This window comes from Chrysochloris asiatica, unplaced genomic scaffold (assembly GCF_000296735.1).
Source record: "Chrysochloris asiatica unplaced genomic scaffold, ChrAsi1.0 scaffold00139, whole genome shotgun sequence".
NCBI lineage: Eukaryota > Metazoa > Chordata > Mammalia > Afrosoricida > Chrysochloridae > Chrysochloris > Chrysochloris asiatica.
The window spans coordinates 8,651,996-8,672,343 of record NW_006408657.1 but is presented as its reverse complement, the minus strand read 5'-3'; the positions used below and the strand labels follow the sequence as shown (position 1 = coordinate 8,672,343).

Below are 20,348 nucleotides of genomic sequence, written 5' to 3'. Positions count from 1 at the left end.
CTGTCTCATAGAGATCCTGATGGATAAAGTAGAATTGCCCCATAGGGTTTCCAAGGATTTTTTGGAAGCAGACTGCCACATCTTGCTCTTGAAGAATGGCTGGTGAGTACAAATTGCCAACTTTTCATTAAACTGAGAGTTTAATGACTGTACCACCAGGGAAACATAACACCTCCACCAGACCAAATAATGCCATAGATAGAAATAGCATGTAATGGGTTCTAAGTCCTCTGCAGAACTATTTCATAAAGGTTATGGGTTACTAATTTAACAGAAGTTAAGCCCTAAAATTCCAATAATGCTTTACATGTGACTTTATGCACTTCAATACAGCTCTACGTAAACTATCCTGTTCGTTCCAGTGACAGTGTAATGTAGGCATGGGCAGCCTGGTGCACAGAGGAGGAACGTGAAGTTTTAGAGTCTTCTGTGACTTACCACGGTCTCAGTGCTTAATCACCCGATGTAGAATCTAAATGTGCAGTATCCTATGCTCTTTCCTCTACCCCATGGCCTTCAGTGAAAGAATATTTTATGGCAGCAAACAATCTGCACTAAGGAAAGTCTGTAATCCTCTTTAAACCTCAAATTACTATCAAGGAAACAGTCATCATTAGTGGGGATATATTGCAGTTCAGCCTCTGGCTTTGCTTCTCACACTCTTCCCTGTGCTTTAGGAAAGACTAGCGCTATCATCTCTAATTCACAGATAAGGAAAGTGAGGCTTTAAGAAGTTAATGCAAGTACCTGGGGGTCTTGTAGCAAATTAGTGACAGAACACAGAGGTAAACACTAAGCTTAACTTCAGAGACTAATCGTGAATTATAGTACTCCAACTGTGAAGCTGACCTGCCCTTTGGGTATGATTCCTTGAGGGCAGAGAATCACTCAATCCCTCTTTGACTTCCCCCAGTGCTTGGCCTTGCACATATGGTATACTTAATGAGAATTTATTGCCCAAGAAGGTACAGTTACTTCAAAAGGTGAAGGCCCCTATATGCCTCCCTAATAGCTGGGCATTGGCAAAGGAGATGTGGGGCTGTTCTAGGCAACTGATTAACGGGCGGTTGTTGTCAAGAAGTCTCTGAAGAAACTATATGGGATGATGATCACTTGTGAAGAAATTCGTCACTTCACAGACAAATCCTGGAAATTCTCACTTGAGGACAAAGCTTCATCCTCCCCTGGACTTAAACTCAGGAGGGTGTGGAGGAGATGCCAAGACATTATTTTTAAATGTCTGCATTGCCATCCATCACAGTGAAGGTGAATACTTCTTTAGCTTTAAGAGAAGCCATACCTGATATTTATAATGCACCAATCCCTGGATAAGGGTTCATACTTAACCTAGGGTTCCTTCCTATGGACCATGGAAGACAGACATTTCATAAAGTTAACTGGTAAGAATAAACTTTGAGAGTCAGAACAACTTTCTTAGTCTCAGGAGAGCAACCCACACGAGTTGTAAACAACAACTAATTTTTTGTAGTTTCACCACACAGAAGAAGTGGGTGGCTCTTGACATCAATTAGAAGAGAGCACTGTTACTTTTATTTACCCAGAGTGATTTAATCCTGTTAACAATGGCACTTTTGGAATGAACATTCCATTTATGCAGTGTTCCTTATGATTAGAAAAGCTCCTGCTTCATCAACTCTGCTATGGGAATGGAGGCTTGGGCAGAATTGCTAATGTACGGTGGCTTTTAGAGCCCCAAATGGCAGCAGGATTAGTTTAGCCTGCAGTGTTACATGCCGCCATTACTATGCAGTGGACACATTTCCAAGATGGATACTTGCCGGGTAGCAGCATGCTTCCTCAAGTTAATATCTCGAGCAGGATTAATAACCCCACTGGCAGCAGCTCTCTTTCTTGCACACTTGGCACACATTATAGTTTAAGCAAATGTCATTTGAATGCATCAAACCTCCTGCTTGCTTTGGGATGGCATGACTCTCTCTGACTTCAGAAATGAGTCTTTCATTTTCTTCCTCTTGCTGTCATTCATCATAATCATCATGTCTGGCAGCTCAGGGAGACCCTTGGCATCAGGGGCTGTCCAATGTAGTGTGGACTAGAGGAATGCCCATTAATGAGGCTTCAAAAATAATTTAAGATGCTTACCACCCCAACCTTCCGCCCACCCAAACTGAATATTTTACCAGCCTGCCTTAATCACTCAACAGACAATCTTTGGTTGTTATTGCTGGTAGGTGCTGACAAGTCAGTTCCATCTTATAGCGACCCCATGTACAATAGTACCATTCTCACAATCGTTCCTCACAAAGTATGAGCCCATTGCAGCAGCCATTGTGTCAGTCCATCTTGTTAAGGGTCTTCCTCTTTTTTTCTGATATTCTATATTGGTTAAAGTACAATTTTATAGAAGGTGCTCTAAGAATGTAAAGAGGGTGGTACACAGAGGAAGTACCATAGAACCTGGAAAATGGGGGATGGAGGGGATAAGTGTTGGTTAAATAAAATGTTTTTTAAATTGTATCATTCTGTGAATTAAGTCCTGAGACCAAGACAATAAAGAGAAATCCTGTGAGGATGGAGCACAAGCAGAGTCAGGCCAGTGAATTGGGGCAGGACACAAAGGAGAAAGGATGTGAGCACTGAGGACTATGAGCATCTACCAATGCCAAGCTACAGAACTAGAGGGGCCTTGGCTTACCTTCTCCTCAAAGATATCCAGTGCCAGGAAATGTATGTGGCAATATACAAGGCATCTACTTAATATTTCTTGAATAAAATACTGAATGCAAAATTTTCTCCTTTCTTAAAATTGGGTGTAATTTTGTTTTATAACATTAAAAGTATATCCTTTATAGATGTAAATTTTTTGATCAGCAATTGCTTCCCACATAGCCTGTCCTGCCATTTGGATAGGTATATCGATAAGCCCTAGAAAGAAGGAAGCCAATTGATCCTCAGCAAACTGATTTTCTAATGCCCTAGAGAAGCCAGCCTGGTATCTTAGAAAGAGTTCAGTATTCAATATCTTTACTATTCTTGAGAAAAGAGAGAGAGAGGAAACATTCTAGGATAAAAAGAGATTTAAAAATGTATAGGTGGCTCTTGGCAGTATAACTGCCTAATGAGCTTATGAGTATGCTCAACCTGAGTTGTAAAGTACTGTAATGTAATATAACAATTAGATTGGATTTTAGACTATGAAATTAGCAAATATTTCAGTCCATTTTGGTGGTGGAAGCTGTCAATGACTTCATTTTGCTTAGATCAACCATCAAAACTCATGGAAAAAACAGTCACGAAGTCAAATGACATATTGTATTGGGCATATCTGCGGATCGAGACCTCTTTAAAGAGTTGAAGAGCAAAGATGTCAGTTTGTGCACCTGACCCAAGCCATGGTATTTTCAATAACCTCATAAGCATGCAATAGTTAGATAGTGAATTAAGGAAGACCGTAGAAGAATTGATGCATTTGAGTTACGGTGTTGGAGGAGAATATTGGTAGTATCATGGACTGCCAAAAAGACAAATAGATCTGTGTTGGAAGAAGTACAGCCAGAGTGCTCCTTGGAAGCCAGGATGGCCAGACTTCATCTCTCATACTTAGGACATATTTTTAGGAGGGACCAGTCATTGGAGAAGGATATCATGCTTGCTAAAGTAGAGGGTTGGAGAAAAAGAGGAAGATCCCCCACCCCAATGAAATGGATTGGCACGGTGGCAGCATCAATGGACTCAAATGTAGCAATGACTGTGAGGTTGGCCCAAGACTGGGCGGTGTTTCATTCTCTTATACATAGGGTCACTATGAGTCAGTACCGACTTGATGGCGCCTAACAACAACAACATTTTGGAGGTAATAGAGATAACAATGTTTCTTATTTGCTTGTCATTGGTGAAAATTTATTGAAAGGCAATTTAATAATGTGTATCAAAACACTTAAAAATATATGCTCCCTTTGATTCTGAAATTTCAAATCTGGGAGTTTATTATAAGTTGTTGTTGTTGTTGTTATGTGCCGTGAAGTCGGTTCCGACTCATAGCCACCTTGTACAGGGTTTCAGAGGCTGCAAATCTTTACGGGAGCAGAAAGCCTCATCTTTCTCCCTCGGAACAGCTGGTAGTTTTGAACTGTTGACCTTGCTGTTCACAGCCCAATTCATAACCACTACACTACCAGAGTACTTGTACAGTAAAATAAAGCAATCATAAACCAATTATCTAAAAATAGGTGATTGACTAAATAAGAACAGACAGTAAGTTTTATCTTTTAATGCAGTAATCAAACTTACAGGAAAATATAAAATGATACCAAATATTGTGGATATGTGTGTTTGTATGTGTATGTATGTGATGGTGCAATAACAGAAATTATTACAATGATTTGAATGAGGAAATAATATTACTTTTGTAAAGAAAAATTAGGAAGAATATAAATGTTCCAAGTAATCTGTAAGTAAGTGAAGAGGAAAATATAGTGAATGAAACATTTTCTTCCTCCAAATGATTAAGCACTTGAATAACTACAAAGTTGGTGGTTTGAATCCATACAGAGGATTGCCAGGGGCTGAAATTGACTCGAAAACAAAATATGTTCTTTAGGTAAGGGTTGGCTTTTTTCACTCTAGAGGCCTCAGGTGCTCATTCTGTGAGCAGCCAGTTTGCCACCTACAGTTTGGTGAAGAGTACTTTCATGCATTATCTAATTTGATTCTAACAATTATGAATTTACATGTATATATACATGGTGGTGATTATGTGTCGTGGAGTCGGTTCTGACTCATAATGACCCTGTATAGGGTTTCTGAGGAGCAACTGGTGGGTTTGAACTGCAGACCTTATAGATCATAGTCCAGTGTTGATCCTACAGCACCACACCAGGAGTATATATATTCATATCTACATTTTGGACTCCTGGTATGGTGCTGTGAGAGCATTGGACTGCAAGCCACAAGGTGGTTCAGACCCACCAGCCGTTCCTCAGAAACCCTATACAGGATCCCTACGAGTCAGAACAGACTCGACGGCATTTAACAACAACGACAACATCTGAACAACAATATCTACATTTTATAGATTAGGAAACAGAGATGTTGAATGAAGTTCATGCAGCTAAAATGGGACAGAGCTGAGATACTAGCTTATAGCAGTTTGGAGGAAATTGACCGCAGAGCCAAAGACACAAGTTAGTTGGGAATGGTGACTCGGAGGTCAATGCAGGTAGGCAGGACAAGCCAATGAGTTTCAAGTGATGTGTTGGCTTTGAGGCATAGACATACTCTATAGTCTCAGCATCAACAGTGTAAACAAGCAAAGGTCTTTCAAAGGGGGTGGTTTTTTTCACTTGGGAAGACCAAGATAATGATACATTTCAGCTTTCATATATCAGTACTGTCTTCCTATTAGTTATATATTATTTTCTGAAAATTAAAATTTTTTAAATGTTCCTCCAAGAATGCTCACTATAGGGTATTGGTATCTATGGGGTAGCAGAACAGGTGCAAGGGAAATGACTGCTAATGGGTACAGGGATTCTTTTTGAAGTATATTTCCACAGATATACTAAAATCAGTGTGTTATACTTCTTAAAGGATGAATTTGTAGTATGCAAAACAAATCTTAGTAAAAAGATGAATTACAGTGAGGTTATGTTGGGGTCAGCGATTATGACTTTTTTTTCTTTTCTAAAGTTTTTGTCATGTTGCTAACCAACTTCATAAATTTTTAAAAAGTGAGGAAAATGTCAGGCGTGGGTCTAAATGGAACCAGTAGCAGCACAGGCGGCAGCCACATCATAACAAGTTACTGGACTTTTCACCAGCTAAGCTAGAGAGAAGGGCTCATCACTCCATAGGAAATGAGCTTATGAGCAGCTGCTCTCCATTGCCATGGCAACCTGGAGGTCCTGACTTCCCAGAGATGCAGAACCAAACACAATCTAACAAATCTGTTTTGGAAAAATGTGTCTTCTGTTCCTTCATTTGCACCTGTCACAGAGTCCCAGTCAGCAGGTGAGTTCTGCCCTGGGGACATGGGCCCCTTTGGTTCAGGAGTAAGGCAGGCAAGCTTTGATCTAGTGAGCTGGGCAGTGAGGAGCCTGAAGAAAGCAGACATTTTAGCATTATGGAGGCCCAGCACTAGCCAGCTGTGTGACATTCAACAACTTACCTGACCTCTCTGAACCTTGGTCTCCTCATCTGTTATCTGATGAAGGGTCCCATGGCAGAGCTGTTTATTAGCATGTTGATGCAGAGACACATTGGAATGTAATGCGCTCAGCACTGTGGCAGGCCCTGGGGAGTGCTCAAGAGATATGGCTCATCCCATTATTGACTTTTATCAGTTCTTCTGTTCTCTTGACAAATGTGTCTTGGTCTGTCCAAGGCTCTGTTCTAAATGCAGGAGATATAAAGCAGGAACAAAACATAAAAATCACAGTGCTTACAAGCTAGTGGGGGAGATCAATAGATAATAGTTTAAATGATATTTACATAGTGGTGGTTATGTACCATGGAGTCAGTTCTGACTTATAGCGACCCTGTACAGGGTTTCTGAGGCCACAAATCTTTATGGGAGTAGAAAACCTCATCTTTCTCCCATGGAATAGCTGGTAGTTTCGAACTGCTGACCTTGAGGTTCACAGCCCGATTCGTAACCACTTTGCTATTTACGTAGTGCCAAATGCTAAGTCCTGGTGTGGTGCTGGACTGCATGCAAGGTCAGTTTGAGCCCCCAGGTCAGTGGTTCGAGTTGACCAATTGCTCCTCAAAAACCCTATACAAGGTTATTATGAGTCAGAATCAATGCAATGGCAGTCAGCAAGCAAGCAAGTGCAAAGTGCTAAGGAGAAAACAAAAGAGTTTCAGGGCTATGAAGTGTTGGTATGGGAGGTGAACTTTTAGAAAGGGTGACGGTTTCACTGAAAGGTGACTTTTGAGTAAAAACAGGAAGGAAGTGAGCAAATGAGCCTTATAGGTAACTGGAGATGAACATTTTAGTGTGGCGCTGTAGGATCATGACTGGACTGCAAACCACAAGGTCAGCAGTTCAAACTCACCAACTGCTCCTCGGAAACCCTATATAGGGTCACTATGAGTTGGCATTGACTTGACAGCACTTAACAACAACCACAAAGGGCACAGTTTCCCTGATGGCACAGTGAATTGAGCATTTAGGCTGTTCATGGAAAGGTTGACAGTTCAAACTCAACAGTGGCTCTGTGGGAGAAAGATGAGGCAGTCTGCTTTTATTAAGTTCTACAGCCTCAGAAACCCTGCAGAGCAATTCTACTCTGTCATTTAAGGTTGCTATGAGTTAGAATCAACTCAACGGCAGCATATTTGGGGACTTAAAGGCACATGGAAGGAGCTCTGGTAGCATAGTGGTTACGAATCGGGCTGCAAACCACAAGGTCAGTAGTTCGAAACTACTAGCTGCTCCACGGGAGAAAGATGAGGCTTTCTGCTCCCGTAAAGATTTACAGTCTCACAAACCCTATTCAGGGTCGCTATGGGTCGGAACCAACTCGACAGCACTTAACAGCAACAACAACAAAGGCACCTGGAAAGGTCCTGAATCAGGAGTTTTCCAGGTATGTAAGTGGTAAATCAAAAATGGTACATTGTTAAGATCAGACTGAAGGGGGCCAGGGAAAAATTAAGGAAATCTGTTCAGAGGCTATTACAGGAATGCAGACCAAAGATGGGGCTTAGATGGAGGTGGTGGTGGTGGCTACCAAGGAGTCGTCAGGTATGCTAAATGATCAGTTTCATTGAGATGTACTAAGCAAAGTTGTACTGAGATGTACTAAGAGCAAAGGCTCTATAATGGTTTCAATACTCTAAAAAAAAAAAAAACAAAAAAAAAAAACTAGAAGTACACAAACCAAACAAGTTATAAGAGTCCACTCTGGGCTCATGGCAACTCCATGGGTGACAGTAGAACTGCTCCACAGGGCTTTCGATACTGTGACCATTCTGAAGTAGATTGCCAGGTGTTTTCTTCTGAGGTGCCTTTGGGTGGATTTAAATCACCAAACTTTTGGTTAGTCGCCAAGCCCTTAACTGTTTGCTCTACCTAGGGACGCCTTTAGATTCCCCACAAGGCTGGAAATAATAACTTCCTTACCGTAGTGCTTGAGATATAGTTAACATTCTCAGATGAAAGATACGTAAAACTCTGATATAATTCATGTGGTTAAAACTTAATCTTTCTTAGTAACTACCAGCTGGAGTCCTGGTGTGGTACTGTAGGATAAGCATTGGATTTCTTGCCGCAAGGTTCGGAACCAACTTAACAGCACTTACCAACAAAAACCAGTTGGGTTTAACTAAACTGCTGTTGTTAAGTGCTGTCGAGTCAGCTCCAACTCATAGAAACCCTGTATAGGGTTTCTGAGGAGTAGCTGTTGAGTTTGAACCGCCAACCTTGCAGTTCAAACCAACCTAGTGGTTGAGCGCTCATCCTACAGCGCCACATCAGGACTCCAGATCAGTAAATGCTAAAGAACTCACTACTTAGAGAAAACCATTTTCTTCTTACTTCTTAGCATGAAGATAACTTGGTTCTAGCATTAAAAAATAAATGAATGAATAAATAATACAACTATATGCCATCTATTTCACCCTTTCAACTATCAGGATCTTTCTGTATCACAGCAATGATTGTGGTATAGACAGAGAAGACACCTTCTGAAATAAACATGAAGAGGGCAGCACTGAGGCCAGGAGCCTGTGGAAATGTGCCCATGTGGATTTCTACCACAGTAATGCCAACTACCTTGTGGCACAGTGGTTAAGCACTCGCTATGAATGGAAATATTGGTGACAGATTATTTTCATAAAGATTACAGCCTTGGACACTTTATGGAGGAGTTCTATTTTGTCCTAGAGGGGCACTATAAGTTGGAATCTACTGAACTGCAACTGATTTGGTTTTAGATTTTAGATAATGTCAACTTATTTGTCAGTCTTATGTAACTTATGATGCATTGGTGGTATTGTTGTTTTTAAGTGTTGTTGAGTTGATTTTGACTCATAGAGACGCTATGCACAACAGAATGAAACACTACCCAGTCCTGTGCCATCTTCACAATTGTTATGTTTGAGCCCATTGTTACTGCCACTGTGTTAAACCGTCTTGTTGGGAGTCTTCCTCTTTTCCACTGACCCTCCACTTTTCCAAGCCTGGATGTCCTTTTCCAGTGTCTGGTCCCACCTTAACAACATGTTCAAAGTACAAGAGATGAAGTCTCCCAATCCTCGCTTCTAAAGAGCATTCTGTCTAATAGTCGGTTACAAAGTATGTGATAATTTCAGTATAGTTTTCCTATTCTTTTCCCTATGATGATAATGAAACTGCCTAATACATTCCTGAAATCCAGATATATTTTGCATTCCACATTCCATTAATCTGGGGTCCTGTTGTGGCACTGTAGTATAAGCATTGGACTGCTAACTGCAAGGGCAGCAGTTCAAACCCACGAACCACTCCTCAAAAACCCTATACAGGGTCACTGAATCAGAACCAACTCTACAGCACTTAACAACAATTTAACAAGTCATTCTTTCAAAAATATGAAATGGACTGTCATGATTTATTCTTTTTTTTTTTCTTAAATGTTTTATTGTGAATTATGTGATAGTTTACATGGGAGAACTTTAGTTTTACATTCATTCTATCGTATATCGTCTCATTGCCATGGTTACAATCCCCTCCATGCATCATCAACCAATCAAAGGGTATACCCTGCATCATGATTTATTCTTAGTGAACTTAAGTCAACTCCTAGTGGTTAGGGTCATTTTTTAAAGTACTGTACTAAAAAGAAAACAAATTCCATTACTAATCCATAATAATATCTTGCTTTCTAATTATATTACGAATCGGGTTGCTAACATCAAGGTCGGCAGTTCAAAACTACCAGCTGTTCTGCGGGGGAAAGATGAGGCTTTCTGCCCTTGTAAAGATTTACAGCCTCCAAAACCCTGTGCAGCATTGCTAGGAGTCGGAACTGACTCCACAGCACACCACCACCACCAACAACAACAACAACAATCTTAACAACAACAGCAGCAACAGTACTCTAGATTATATAATTTATTCTCCTTACCCAACTGAAAACTGGAAATTTATGTATAAATATGTATCCTTCTGGCAAATTTTCAGATATTTCTGATTTTTCAGAGCTTATTAAAAACCTTTTGATAATCTTATTGCATGTTGCTATTAGAAAGAGATAATATATTTTCATTAAAATGATTTTGGAAGTAATTCTTTCATTTTCAAGTTTTTGGGTGCTTTTTGTAAAAATATGACTTGTCCCAGTTGAACAAAGGCAGTGGAAAGGGCAGACAGTCTTCCCAGATTTTATTTTATCTCAGAGAAATTATATCTGTAAAGAACCAAGAAGTACTCTTAAAACATATTCCTTTCAACAGGGAACTGTTCTCCTTGAAACACCTCACCAACGTACAACCTGGAATTGATATCAACGCATATGACTCTTTTCAATTTTCTTTTTGAAAATCATTCTACTTGATCAAGGAAAAAAGTAATATATAAGTTGAAGATGTTTCTTACTGTGCTCTGTCAGAACAAAAGCTTTTCTCTTTTCTTATTCTTTCAACTGAAAATATAATTTATAGAAATTTGTTCTTGTCCTTTGCATTTTCCTTCAATTCTTCATTTATTATAGATTTTAAGTGAAACCTAACATCATTTAAAGGAGCTCTGGTAGCGTAGTGGTTACTAATTGGGCTGTGAACCTTAAGGTCAGCAGTTTGAAACTACCAGTTGCTCTGCTGGAGAAAGATGAGGCTTTCTGCTCCAGGAATGATTTACAACCTCGGAAACCCTGTACAGGTTCACTATGGGTCAGAACTGACTCAACGGCACTTAACAACAGCAACACTATTTTGGTTTCAGTCTTTTCGATGTGCCCACTCTGTCTCCTGGTCTACATAGCTTTTGTATATGGATCTGTGATCCTTAGAAACAAGGATAGTGAGATGCAGTCTCACTTACTTTGAAGGTACTAGTCTGTGGAGAAATACAACATGCTTGATAAAACAGAGTGTCTGTGAAAAAGAAGACCATCAACGAAATGAATTGGCACAGTGGCTGCAACAATGGGAATTGACTCCCCAGCACATAACCACCACCACCACCAGGGGTTAACAAGGAACCTTGGTAGCAAAGTGATTTACACATTGCACTGCTAACCACAAGGTCAGCAGTTGAAGTCCACCCAGTTGCTTCTCAAGAGAAAGAGAAGGTTTTCTGCTCCTGTAAAGATTTATAGCCTCAGAAATCCTGCATTGGCTTACTATGAGTCAGAATCAACTTGATGGCAATAGGTGGATGAGGCTTAACAGAGTTTTGAAAGATTTCAGTGGTTTTACCTGTAGCAAGGAGTGCTGGTGTGGTACTGTGAGTTAATGCGCCAGACTGCAAAGCTGTTTGAACTGCAAGGTCAGTGGTTCAAACTCACCAGCTGCTCCTAGGAAATCCGACAGTGTCGCTATGTGTTGGAACTGACTCAATGGCATTTAACAACAACAACACCCATAGCAAGGAATTTGGACGTGAACCATAAAAAGGCTACATGCCTCAACTGGAAGTCTTTGAGTGAACTGATGTTTACTATTGAAAGGGAGCCCTCCGTAGATACTTGTTGAACCCCAGGACCCAGGCAATGAATGCGTTGAAAATGAGGATTGATCACTGAGTACTGATGACTGAAATTCAACAGGGCTATTGTGCAGCTAAGTGATGCCCAAAGATATGGCTGTTTGCACTACACAGATATTCAATTCTAACTGGACAGTCTTCCCAAGACTTTCCTGCTCCTTCTAGTCTCCAGTGATCACTCTTCTCTCATAATTTTTCTTCAGCTACTTTTCTTCTCGCTCAGTCTCGAGGAATTTTTCTCAGTCTTGAAATACGTTACCTTATCATTTCCCAACCCAAGCACTCAACCTTATCTCCACAATCCTCATGGGTTGTTTCTGTGTACCATCGAGTCAATTCTGACTCACAGTGATCCGGTAGGACAGAGTAGGACAGCCCAATAGGGTTTCCTAGGCTGTCCTTTTTACAGGAGCAGATTGTCACGGGACCACTGGTGGGTTCTAACAGCCAAACTCTTTGCTAGCAGTCAAGCACTTAACCAGTGAGTCATCAGGGCTCCTTTCCACATGGGTACTGGTTTTTGAAATGCAAAGAGGAGTGTTTGGCTTCCTTTATTATCCATTCTAGAATGAATGGATAAATGCTTTATTTTCTTTGACCGCTCTCCATCACCCGTGCCATTATGGAAATGAAAATATAGTCTCAATATTTTTTCAAGTGCATAAATAGATTTAGTGAAATTGTTTCAATTTATTAAAACACATATTTAGAAACTTACAGTTGCCTTACTTCATGCAAAATGGCATTCTGCTGCTGCTGGAATACAGCATGTAACACTTTGAACGTCAAGACCAAATTATTTTCTGCTTTAAGTTTTTTGTGAAGCCATGTGTTTTCAGTCATGGAAGACACTTAGAATGAAATTAAAATATTTTCTAGAGATAATATGGATTTTGATACAATTATTGTTCTTGTCAAGTGCTGTCAAGTCAGTTCTGACTCAAAGTGACACTGTATAGGGTTTCCAAGGAGCAGCTCATGGGTTTGAACCACCGACCTTGCAGTTAGCTTGTGGTTGTTGTTAAGTGACATCGAATAGGTTCCAATGCAGAGTGACCCTGTATAGGGTTTCCAAGCAGTGGCTGGTGGGTTTGAACTGCCAGACTTATGGTTTGCAGTCTAGTGCTTTTCCTACCGATCCACACCAGGACTTCTTGATACAATTGTTGTTGCTCTTAAGTGCTGTCGAATCGGTTCCGACCCATGGGGACCCTGTATAGGGTTTCCTAGGAGCGGCGGGTGAGCTTGAACAGCCAACTTTGCAGTTCAAACTGGCTTTGCAGTTCAGCGCATTAACCCACAGTGCCACAGTGTTGTTGTTGTTGTTGTTAAGTGACATCGAGTTAGTTCCAACCCATAACGACCATGTATAAGGTTTCCAAGGAACGGCTGGTGAACTTGAACCTCCTACCTTGCGGTTCAAATCGACCTTGCAGTCCAGTGCATTAACTCACAGCGCTACACCAGGAATACAGGATACAATTTTTGTTGTTGTTTTTAAGTGCCGTCGAGTCGGTTCCGACTCGTAGCGACCCTGTATAGGGTTTCCGAGGAGCGGCTGGTGAGCTTGAAACGCCGACCTTGAATTTCAAACCGACTTTACAGTCCAAAGCTTTAACCCGCAGCAGTACATAGAACCTGAAATTTCTTCAAATTCATGCAGTTATACTGGCGCCCACCAGAGGGCAGCATGCACAGTTGTTGTTAAGTACCTTTTGGTGGATTCTGATTCATAGTGATGCTGTATAGGGATTCCAAGGAGCAGCTGGTGGATTTGAACCACCAACCTTATGGTTTGCAGTACAGTGCTTATCCTACATGCACTACAAGAGGTAAAAGCAGCTTCCCACTAGATCCCAGAGACCCAAAATATAGGTGGGACCAGCTGCACCCTTGGAAACTCAATACAGGTCGCTATGGGTCCGAATCGACTCGACGGCACTTAACAACAACAACATATGTCCCACGAGTGGCTCTGTGGGATAAAGCACTGGACCACAAGGTTAGTTTGAACCAGAGGGTCACCGGTTCAAACTCACCAGCCACTCCTTGGAAGCCCTATACAAGGTCACTATGAGATGAAACCGACTGACGGAATGTAACAACTCCTATGGAGCCCTGGGAACACTGAATGTTTTAAAATTGGGAAAGGTGTGCGACAAGGTTGTGTTCTTTCACCATACTTATTCAACCTGTATGCTGAGCAAATAATACGAGAAGCTGGGTTCTATGAAGAAAAACGTGGTGTCAGGATTGGAGGAAGACTCATTAACAACCTGCGATATGCAGATGATACAACTTTGCTTGCTGAAAGTGAAGAGGCTTGAAACATTTACTGATGAAGATCAAAGAACACAGCCTTCGGTATGGGTTGCATGGCAATGTCAGAAAAACAAAAATCCTCACCACTAGACCAATAAACAACATTCTTATCAACGGAGAAAAGATTGAAGTTGTCAAGGACTCCATTCTTCTTGGATCAACTATCAACACTCGTGGAAGCAGCAGTCAAGAGATCACATGACGTATTGCAACGGGCAAATCTGCTGCACAGGAACTTTTTAAAGTGTTGAAGAGCAGAGATGTCAGCTTGAGTACTAAGGTGCGCTTGACCCAAGCCATGGTATTTTCAATAACCGCATATGGATGCGAAAGCTGGACAGTGAATAAGGAAGACCGTAGAAGAATTGATGCCTTTGAGTTGTGGTGTTGGAGGAGAATACTGAAAGTGCCATGGACTGCCAAAAGAACCAATAGATCTATTTTGGAAGAAGTGCAGCCAGAGTGCTCCTTGGAGGCCAGGATGGCTAAGCTTCGTCTCTCATACTTTGGACATATTGTCAGGAGAGAACAGTCGCTGGAGAAGGATGTCATGCTGGGTAAGATGGAGGGTCAGAGAAAAAGAGGAAGGCCCCCAACGAGATGGATCAGCCAGGTGGCATCATTGATGGCGTCAAATGTGGCAGCAGTAGTGGGGTTGGTCCAGGATCGGACACTGTTTCGTTCTGCTGTGCATGGGGTCGCTATGAGTCGATTCTGATTCGATGGCACCTGACAACAACAACAACAACAAATGGAGTCCTGGTATGTTGTTGAAGGATAAACACTGAACTTCTAGCCACAAGGTTGGTGGTTCAAATCCACCAGTAGCTCCTATGAAACCCTATACCAGGTCTCTATGAGTAGGAACCAATTCAAGGGCATTCAACAACAACAACAGCATATGTCTCACAGGTCATAAGAGGGTTGTCTGAAAGAATGACTTCTATTCTTTTTAGACCACTGATTCTCAAGGTTACCTGCTCAGAGGAATCAGCTCAGAAGCTTTAAAAACACTGATTCCTGAGTCTCAGTCCCAAACCCAAACCCCAAACCAAACCTACTGCCATTAAGTCAATTTCAATTCATAGTTACCCTATGTGGCAGTAGAACTGACGCATATGGCTTCCAAGGGTTTATGGAGTCCTGATATGGCGATGTAGGATAAACACTTGACACCAAGGTTGGTTTGAACTGCAAGGTCGGCAGTTCAGACTCACCAGCTGCTCCTTAGAAACCCTATACAGATCCGCTATGAGTCAGAGCCGACTCAATGGCACTTAACAACAACAACAACCTTTTATTAAAGCAGACTGCCACATCTTTTTCCTGCAGTCTTGGTAGGGCGAGTTCAAACTACTGGCATTTTGGTTAGTAGCTGAGTAACTTAACCACTGAGACAACATTCTTAGCCCAAGACTGATGTAATTGATCTAGAGTGAAGCCAAGGAGTCCTCGTGGTGCTCTGGGCTAAGCATTGGTCTTCTAACCATAAGCTCAGCAGTTCAAAAGCACCAGCTAGCTCTCTGTAGAAGAAATATGTGGTAGTTTATTTCCATAAAAGATTGACAGTCTCAAACATTCTAAGGAGCAGTTCCACAATGAGTTGGAATTCACTTGATACCAGTTGGGGGTGGGAGAGTGAAGCCAGAATTTGGAGGGTTTTTTTTGTTTTTATGGTAGCATTATAAGATTAACATTGGATTACAAACCACAAAGTCAGCGGTTCAAATCCAGCAGCGTTTCTTGGAAACCCTGTACAGGGTTGCTATGGGTCTAAACCAACTTGATGGCACTTAATAACAACAACAGCAATGTGTAGCTAAGGTCTAAGGCCCTGCCACAATCTTCTTTTCATACACAACTCCTTCTGAATCTTGAAGAAAACAGGCTGTTTCTCTTACGACCTATGTAGCTATATATAAGAAAAGACTGTACCCTATGGTACAACTGCTATTGCTTTGATTTGATCATTGTAAGAAGCAATATTTCAATGCCTCTTTGATTTCTTACAACAGATATTCAGCGAAATGCTTGAAGGCATCAGGTTTGTATTAAGAAAAAATAAAGATAAGAGTTACATACATGCTTCAGCACTTTTTTCCCTACCACAGAACAGAAGGAAGTCAAAATATAGCTCAGCTAATCCATCAAGATATTTCTTGAGAATGGTTTACTTTATGCCTAGCTAGCAGAAAATTTCTGCAGGATGTACCCTTTTATGCACAGAATAACAATACCACTGCTAGCTGCTTATTAAATACCTTTTTAAAATTTTTATTTTCAAATGTTCAATTATACTAAGTGGGAAATTATTTTTATCCTTCCAAAATAAACCTTTCTCTGGCAGTCTCAGAATACTAGTGTGGTGCTGTAGGATCAGCACTGCAATCCTCAAGGTTAGCAGTTCAAACTCACCAGCTGTTCCTTGGAAACCCTACATACAGTTGCTATGAGTCAGAGCAAACTCGATAACACTTAATAACAAACAACAGCATGGCAGTCAGGGTTCTAAATTTCACATTTGTTCTTTTGACAGTCTTTCATGGGTATTCAATAACAGAATTCCTTATTTTCTTTTCTATTGCAATGGGAGAGCTTTAAAGTATGTCTTTGATTCAGATATAATATTATTCTAACATGTGTTTCCTAGATCCACAACATTGTCATCTCCTGGGAATTCATTCCAATTTAAAATTCATGAAACCACTAAGAACTACTGAATCAGAAACTTTGTATGTGGTACTCAACAATTTGTTTGAAAAAAAAAATTTTTTTTTTTGATGTACATTTAAGCTTGAGGACCACAGATACAGAAGGTAAAGATATATTTTCACTCTAGACCCAAAGAATATTCAACTTGTTTGGATCCTAACGAAGAATTTGGAACTTATTCTATGTGTTGCTGTTCTTAAACCAGGATCCAAACTTGTAAAGAAAGAATCAAATGGAGTTAGGACCACAAGATCACTGTATGATAGTTTAAAAAATATTCGGTTTTCATTATATCCTTGTGATAGGATAATTTCCATACATCTACAAGGAAGACCAAGTGATACAGCTATTATTCAAATTCATGCACCAACCACTAAAACCAGAGATGAGGAAATTGAAGAATTCTACCAACTTCTTCAATCTGAAATAGATTAACTATGAAGTCAAAATGTATTGATAATTACTGGCAATGGGGTTATATGAAGAAAAATGTGGCATCAGGATTGGAGGAAGGCTTACTGACAATCTGTGATATGCAGATGGTACAGTCATGCTTGCTGAAAGTGAAGAGGACTTAAAATAACTACCGATGAAGATCCAAGATGGCAGCCTTCAGTATGGGTTGCACCTCAATGTAAAGAAAACAAAACTCCTCACCACTGGCCCAGTAAACAACATCAAGATTAGTGGAGAAAAGATTGAAGTTATCAAAGACTTCATTTTGCTCGGATCAACCCTTAACACTCACGGAAGCAGCAGTCAAGAAATCAAATAATGTACTGCATTAGGCAAATGTGCTGCACAAGATGTCTTTAAAGTGTTCAAGAGCAAAGATTAAGTTTGAGGACTCCAAGGTTCACTAGACCCAAGCCATGGTATATTCAATAACCTTATATACATATGAAAGTTGGACAGTGAATAAGGAAGACCATGGAAAAATTGGTGCATTGAAATTATGGTGTTGGAGGAGAATATTAAAAGTACCATTGACTGTCAAAAGAACAAACCAGTCTGTGTTGGAAAAAGTACAGCCAAGAAAAAAGTCCTTGGAGCCCAGGATGACCAAACTTCATTTCTCATACTTTAGTCATATTATCAGGAGGGACCAGTTGCTGGAGAAGGATATCATTTTTGGTAACGTGGAGAGTCAGAGAAAAAGAGGAAAACCCCCAGCGAGATGCATTGGCAAAGTGGCAGTATCAGTGGGCTCAAGTATGGCAACAATTGTGAGGTTAGCCCAGGACCTGGCAGTGTTTCGTTCTGCTATGCATAGGGTCACTATGAGTCAGTGCCAACTCAATGGCACTAAACAACAGCAACAATAAGGACCTTTCATTTTTATTGTGTTTGTGGGGAATGACAATTTAAGTTATAGAAAATCATTTTATTATTATAACAGAGATAAAAGAAAAGGTTTGATAGTTTGAGGTAATCATTTTTTGACCATTGATAAATGTGCTGGCATCTGTTTCATCTTTGTTCATAGGCACAGAGCCCACCTTTGGCACACAAACCAAAATGATGACGAATATGTGCCTTGGCTACTCAGTTTACAGTTCTTTTTTAACTTTTAGTCAAACTACTCAAAACTCTTAGCTGAGAGGAAAAATACAAGTGCCCGGTAATACCTTAAAAAAATAAATTTGGGGGCCATTTATGATACAGTATTGACTTGTTCCAAAAATGCTCGTAGTACTGGAAAGCCATCAGTTATGGACAAAGTGACATGTAGTTTACAAAGCATATGGGTATTCTTTTTCAAAGAAAGCACACATAAGGTAATTTAAGCTTTTTGTTTCAGGTAATACAGTAGAAAAAATGATAAAGCATTTGGGCTGAAATATACAAACAGACTATGACACAGCTAAATTAGTTACAACTGTCCACCACAGAGCAACTTCCCAGTAAAGGGCTATATATCAGTTAGCAATGCTCTCTGAAAGTTAGCCCTAAGGTGTTTACAAGTAAGAGCATAATTCTATGGCTACAAACAGCAAAGAGGTGTCAAGCCAGCCCACTAAACCCAGTCAAACTCCTATCTCGGCTGCAGTTTTATAGAGATTAGCATATTACATGATGCAAATGCTGTTTCCTAACGTGCAATATGTGTCCTCGCGTGACGCGTGACGCTGTAGGATAAACACTGGACCGCAAGGTCGGTTTGAACTGCAAGGTCAGTGCTTCAAATCCACCAGTCGCTGGTTGGAAACCCTATACAGGGTGGCTATGAGTCAGAACCAACTCGATAGCACTGAACAACAACAAATTTCTGGTATAGCACTGTAGGGTAAGCACTGGACTGCGAACCACAAGGTCAGCGTTTCCAATCCATCAGGAGCTCCTCAGAAACCCTGTACAGGGCCCTATGAGTCGGAACCAATTCGACGGCACTTAAACCAACAACTTTGCAAGCAGAAAAGTGTGTGCCCTGTTCTTCAACACCAATGAAATGGAAGCATTAAGAGACATTGTGCTCCGTGTGATCCAACAATTTCAGCATAAAATAGACACCTTGTAACAGAAAATTTTTTAAAGTAAAGAAAAAATGAGAAATAGGGTTTGTGAAAGAAACTATTATAAAGATGAAAAGAAAGGGGCTAGGTGTTTCTCAGAAGAACTTGAACACACAGTGGCCTAAGAGACTCCCCTCGGTAAGTGGCCATTGCCATGGAAACCAGAATGCCTGGGGTTGACAATTGCGATGATGCTAGGTCAAGACCCTTCCAACTTCTGTCCTCCTGTCCTGCCCCCACCTCCACGCCCACCCCCTCCCCCCAGACTTCACGATAGCGCGGCTTCCTGAACAAACCTGCCAGTTCCCGGGAGTGGTGACCATAACAGACCTGCCCTGAGAGTCTTGGGATCTGCTGCCAAGATGACGGAAGCCCAGTTACAGCAACCTTCAGTCCGAGGCCTGTCTCGGATCACCAACAGCCTGTACATCAGCAGCGGTGTGGCTGCTAATAACAAGGTTATGTTAACCAGCAACCGTATCACCACAATCATCAACGTGTCAGTGGAGGTGGAGAACATCTACTACAAAGGCATCCAATATATGCGTTTTCCCGTTTTTGATGCTTGTAATTCCAACCTCTTGGACTTATTTGACCCCATAGCTGACCACATCCACTGCGTGGCGACGAAACAAGGCCGCACACTGATACACTGCGTCGCGGGTGTGAGCCGCTCTGCTGCCCTTTGCCTTGCCTACCTAATGAAACACCACGCTATGTCGCTGCTGGATGCCCACACCTGGACCAAGTCTTGCCGACCCATCATCCGGCCTAATAATGGCTTCTGGGAACAACTGATCCTCTATGAGTACAAGCTGTATAGCAAGAACACTGTGAAAATGGTCAACTCACCAATGGGTATGATTCCTAATGTCTACAAGGAAAAAGCCCATTGATGTCAGTGTGAGCTATCCCGGACTGCAAGACCTACCATTGCCCTAATTCCAACACTGAACTTGTATGTTCTACTGCTGTCCATAGAAAACAACAGACTTCTTTTGTAAGGGCAAGGAAAGAAAGGGGTGAGGTTGTTGTCGTTTAGAACTAACCTTTTAAAAAACTTAAATGTGTTAAATGTAAGATGGTGAGGCTATTTCTTACCTTATGAATAAGAAGGTCATGACTAGGGA

The 20,348-nt window shown here is 41.0% G+C and overlaps 1 protein-coding gene across 1 annotated transcript; it reads left to right on the top strand.

The window, feature by feature from the left end:
* The first annotated feature begins 16,020 nt into the window (after positions 1-16,020).
* LOC102822999 (dual specificity protein phosphatase 18-like) lies at positions 16,021-20,114 on the top strand. The gene is made up of 2 exons (XM_006870159.1): positions 16,021-16,037; positions 19,547-20,114. Exons 1-2 carry the CDS (start codon positions 16,021-16,023, stop codon positions 20,112-20,114), a joined length of 585 nt encoding a protein of 194 aa, XP_006870221.1.
* The last annotated feature ends 234 nt before the right edge of the window (positions 20,115-20,348 follow it).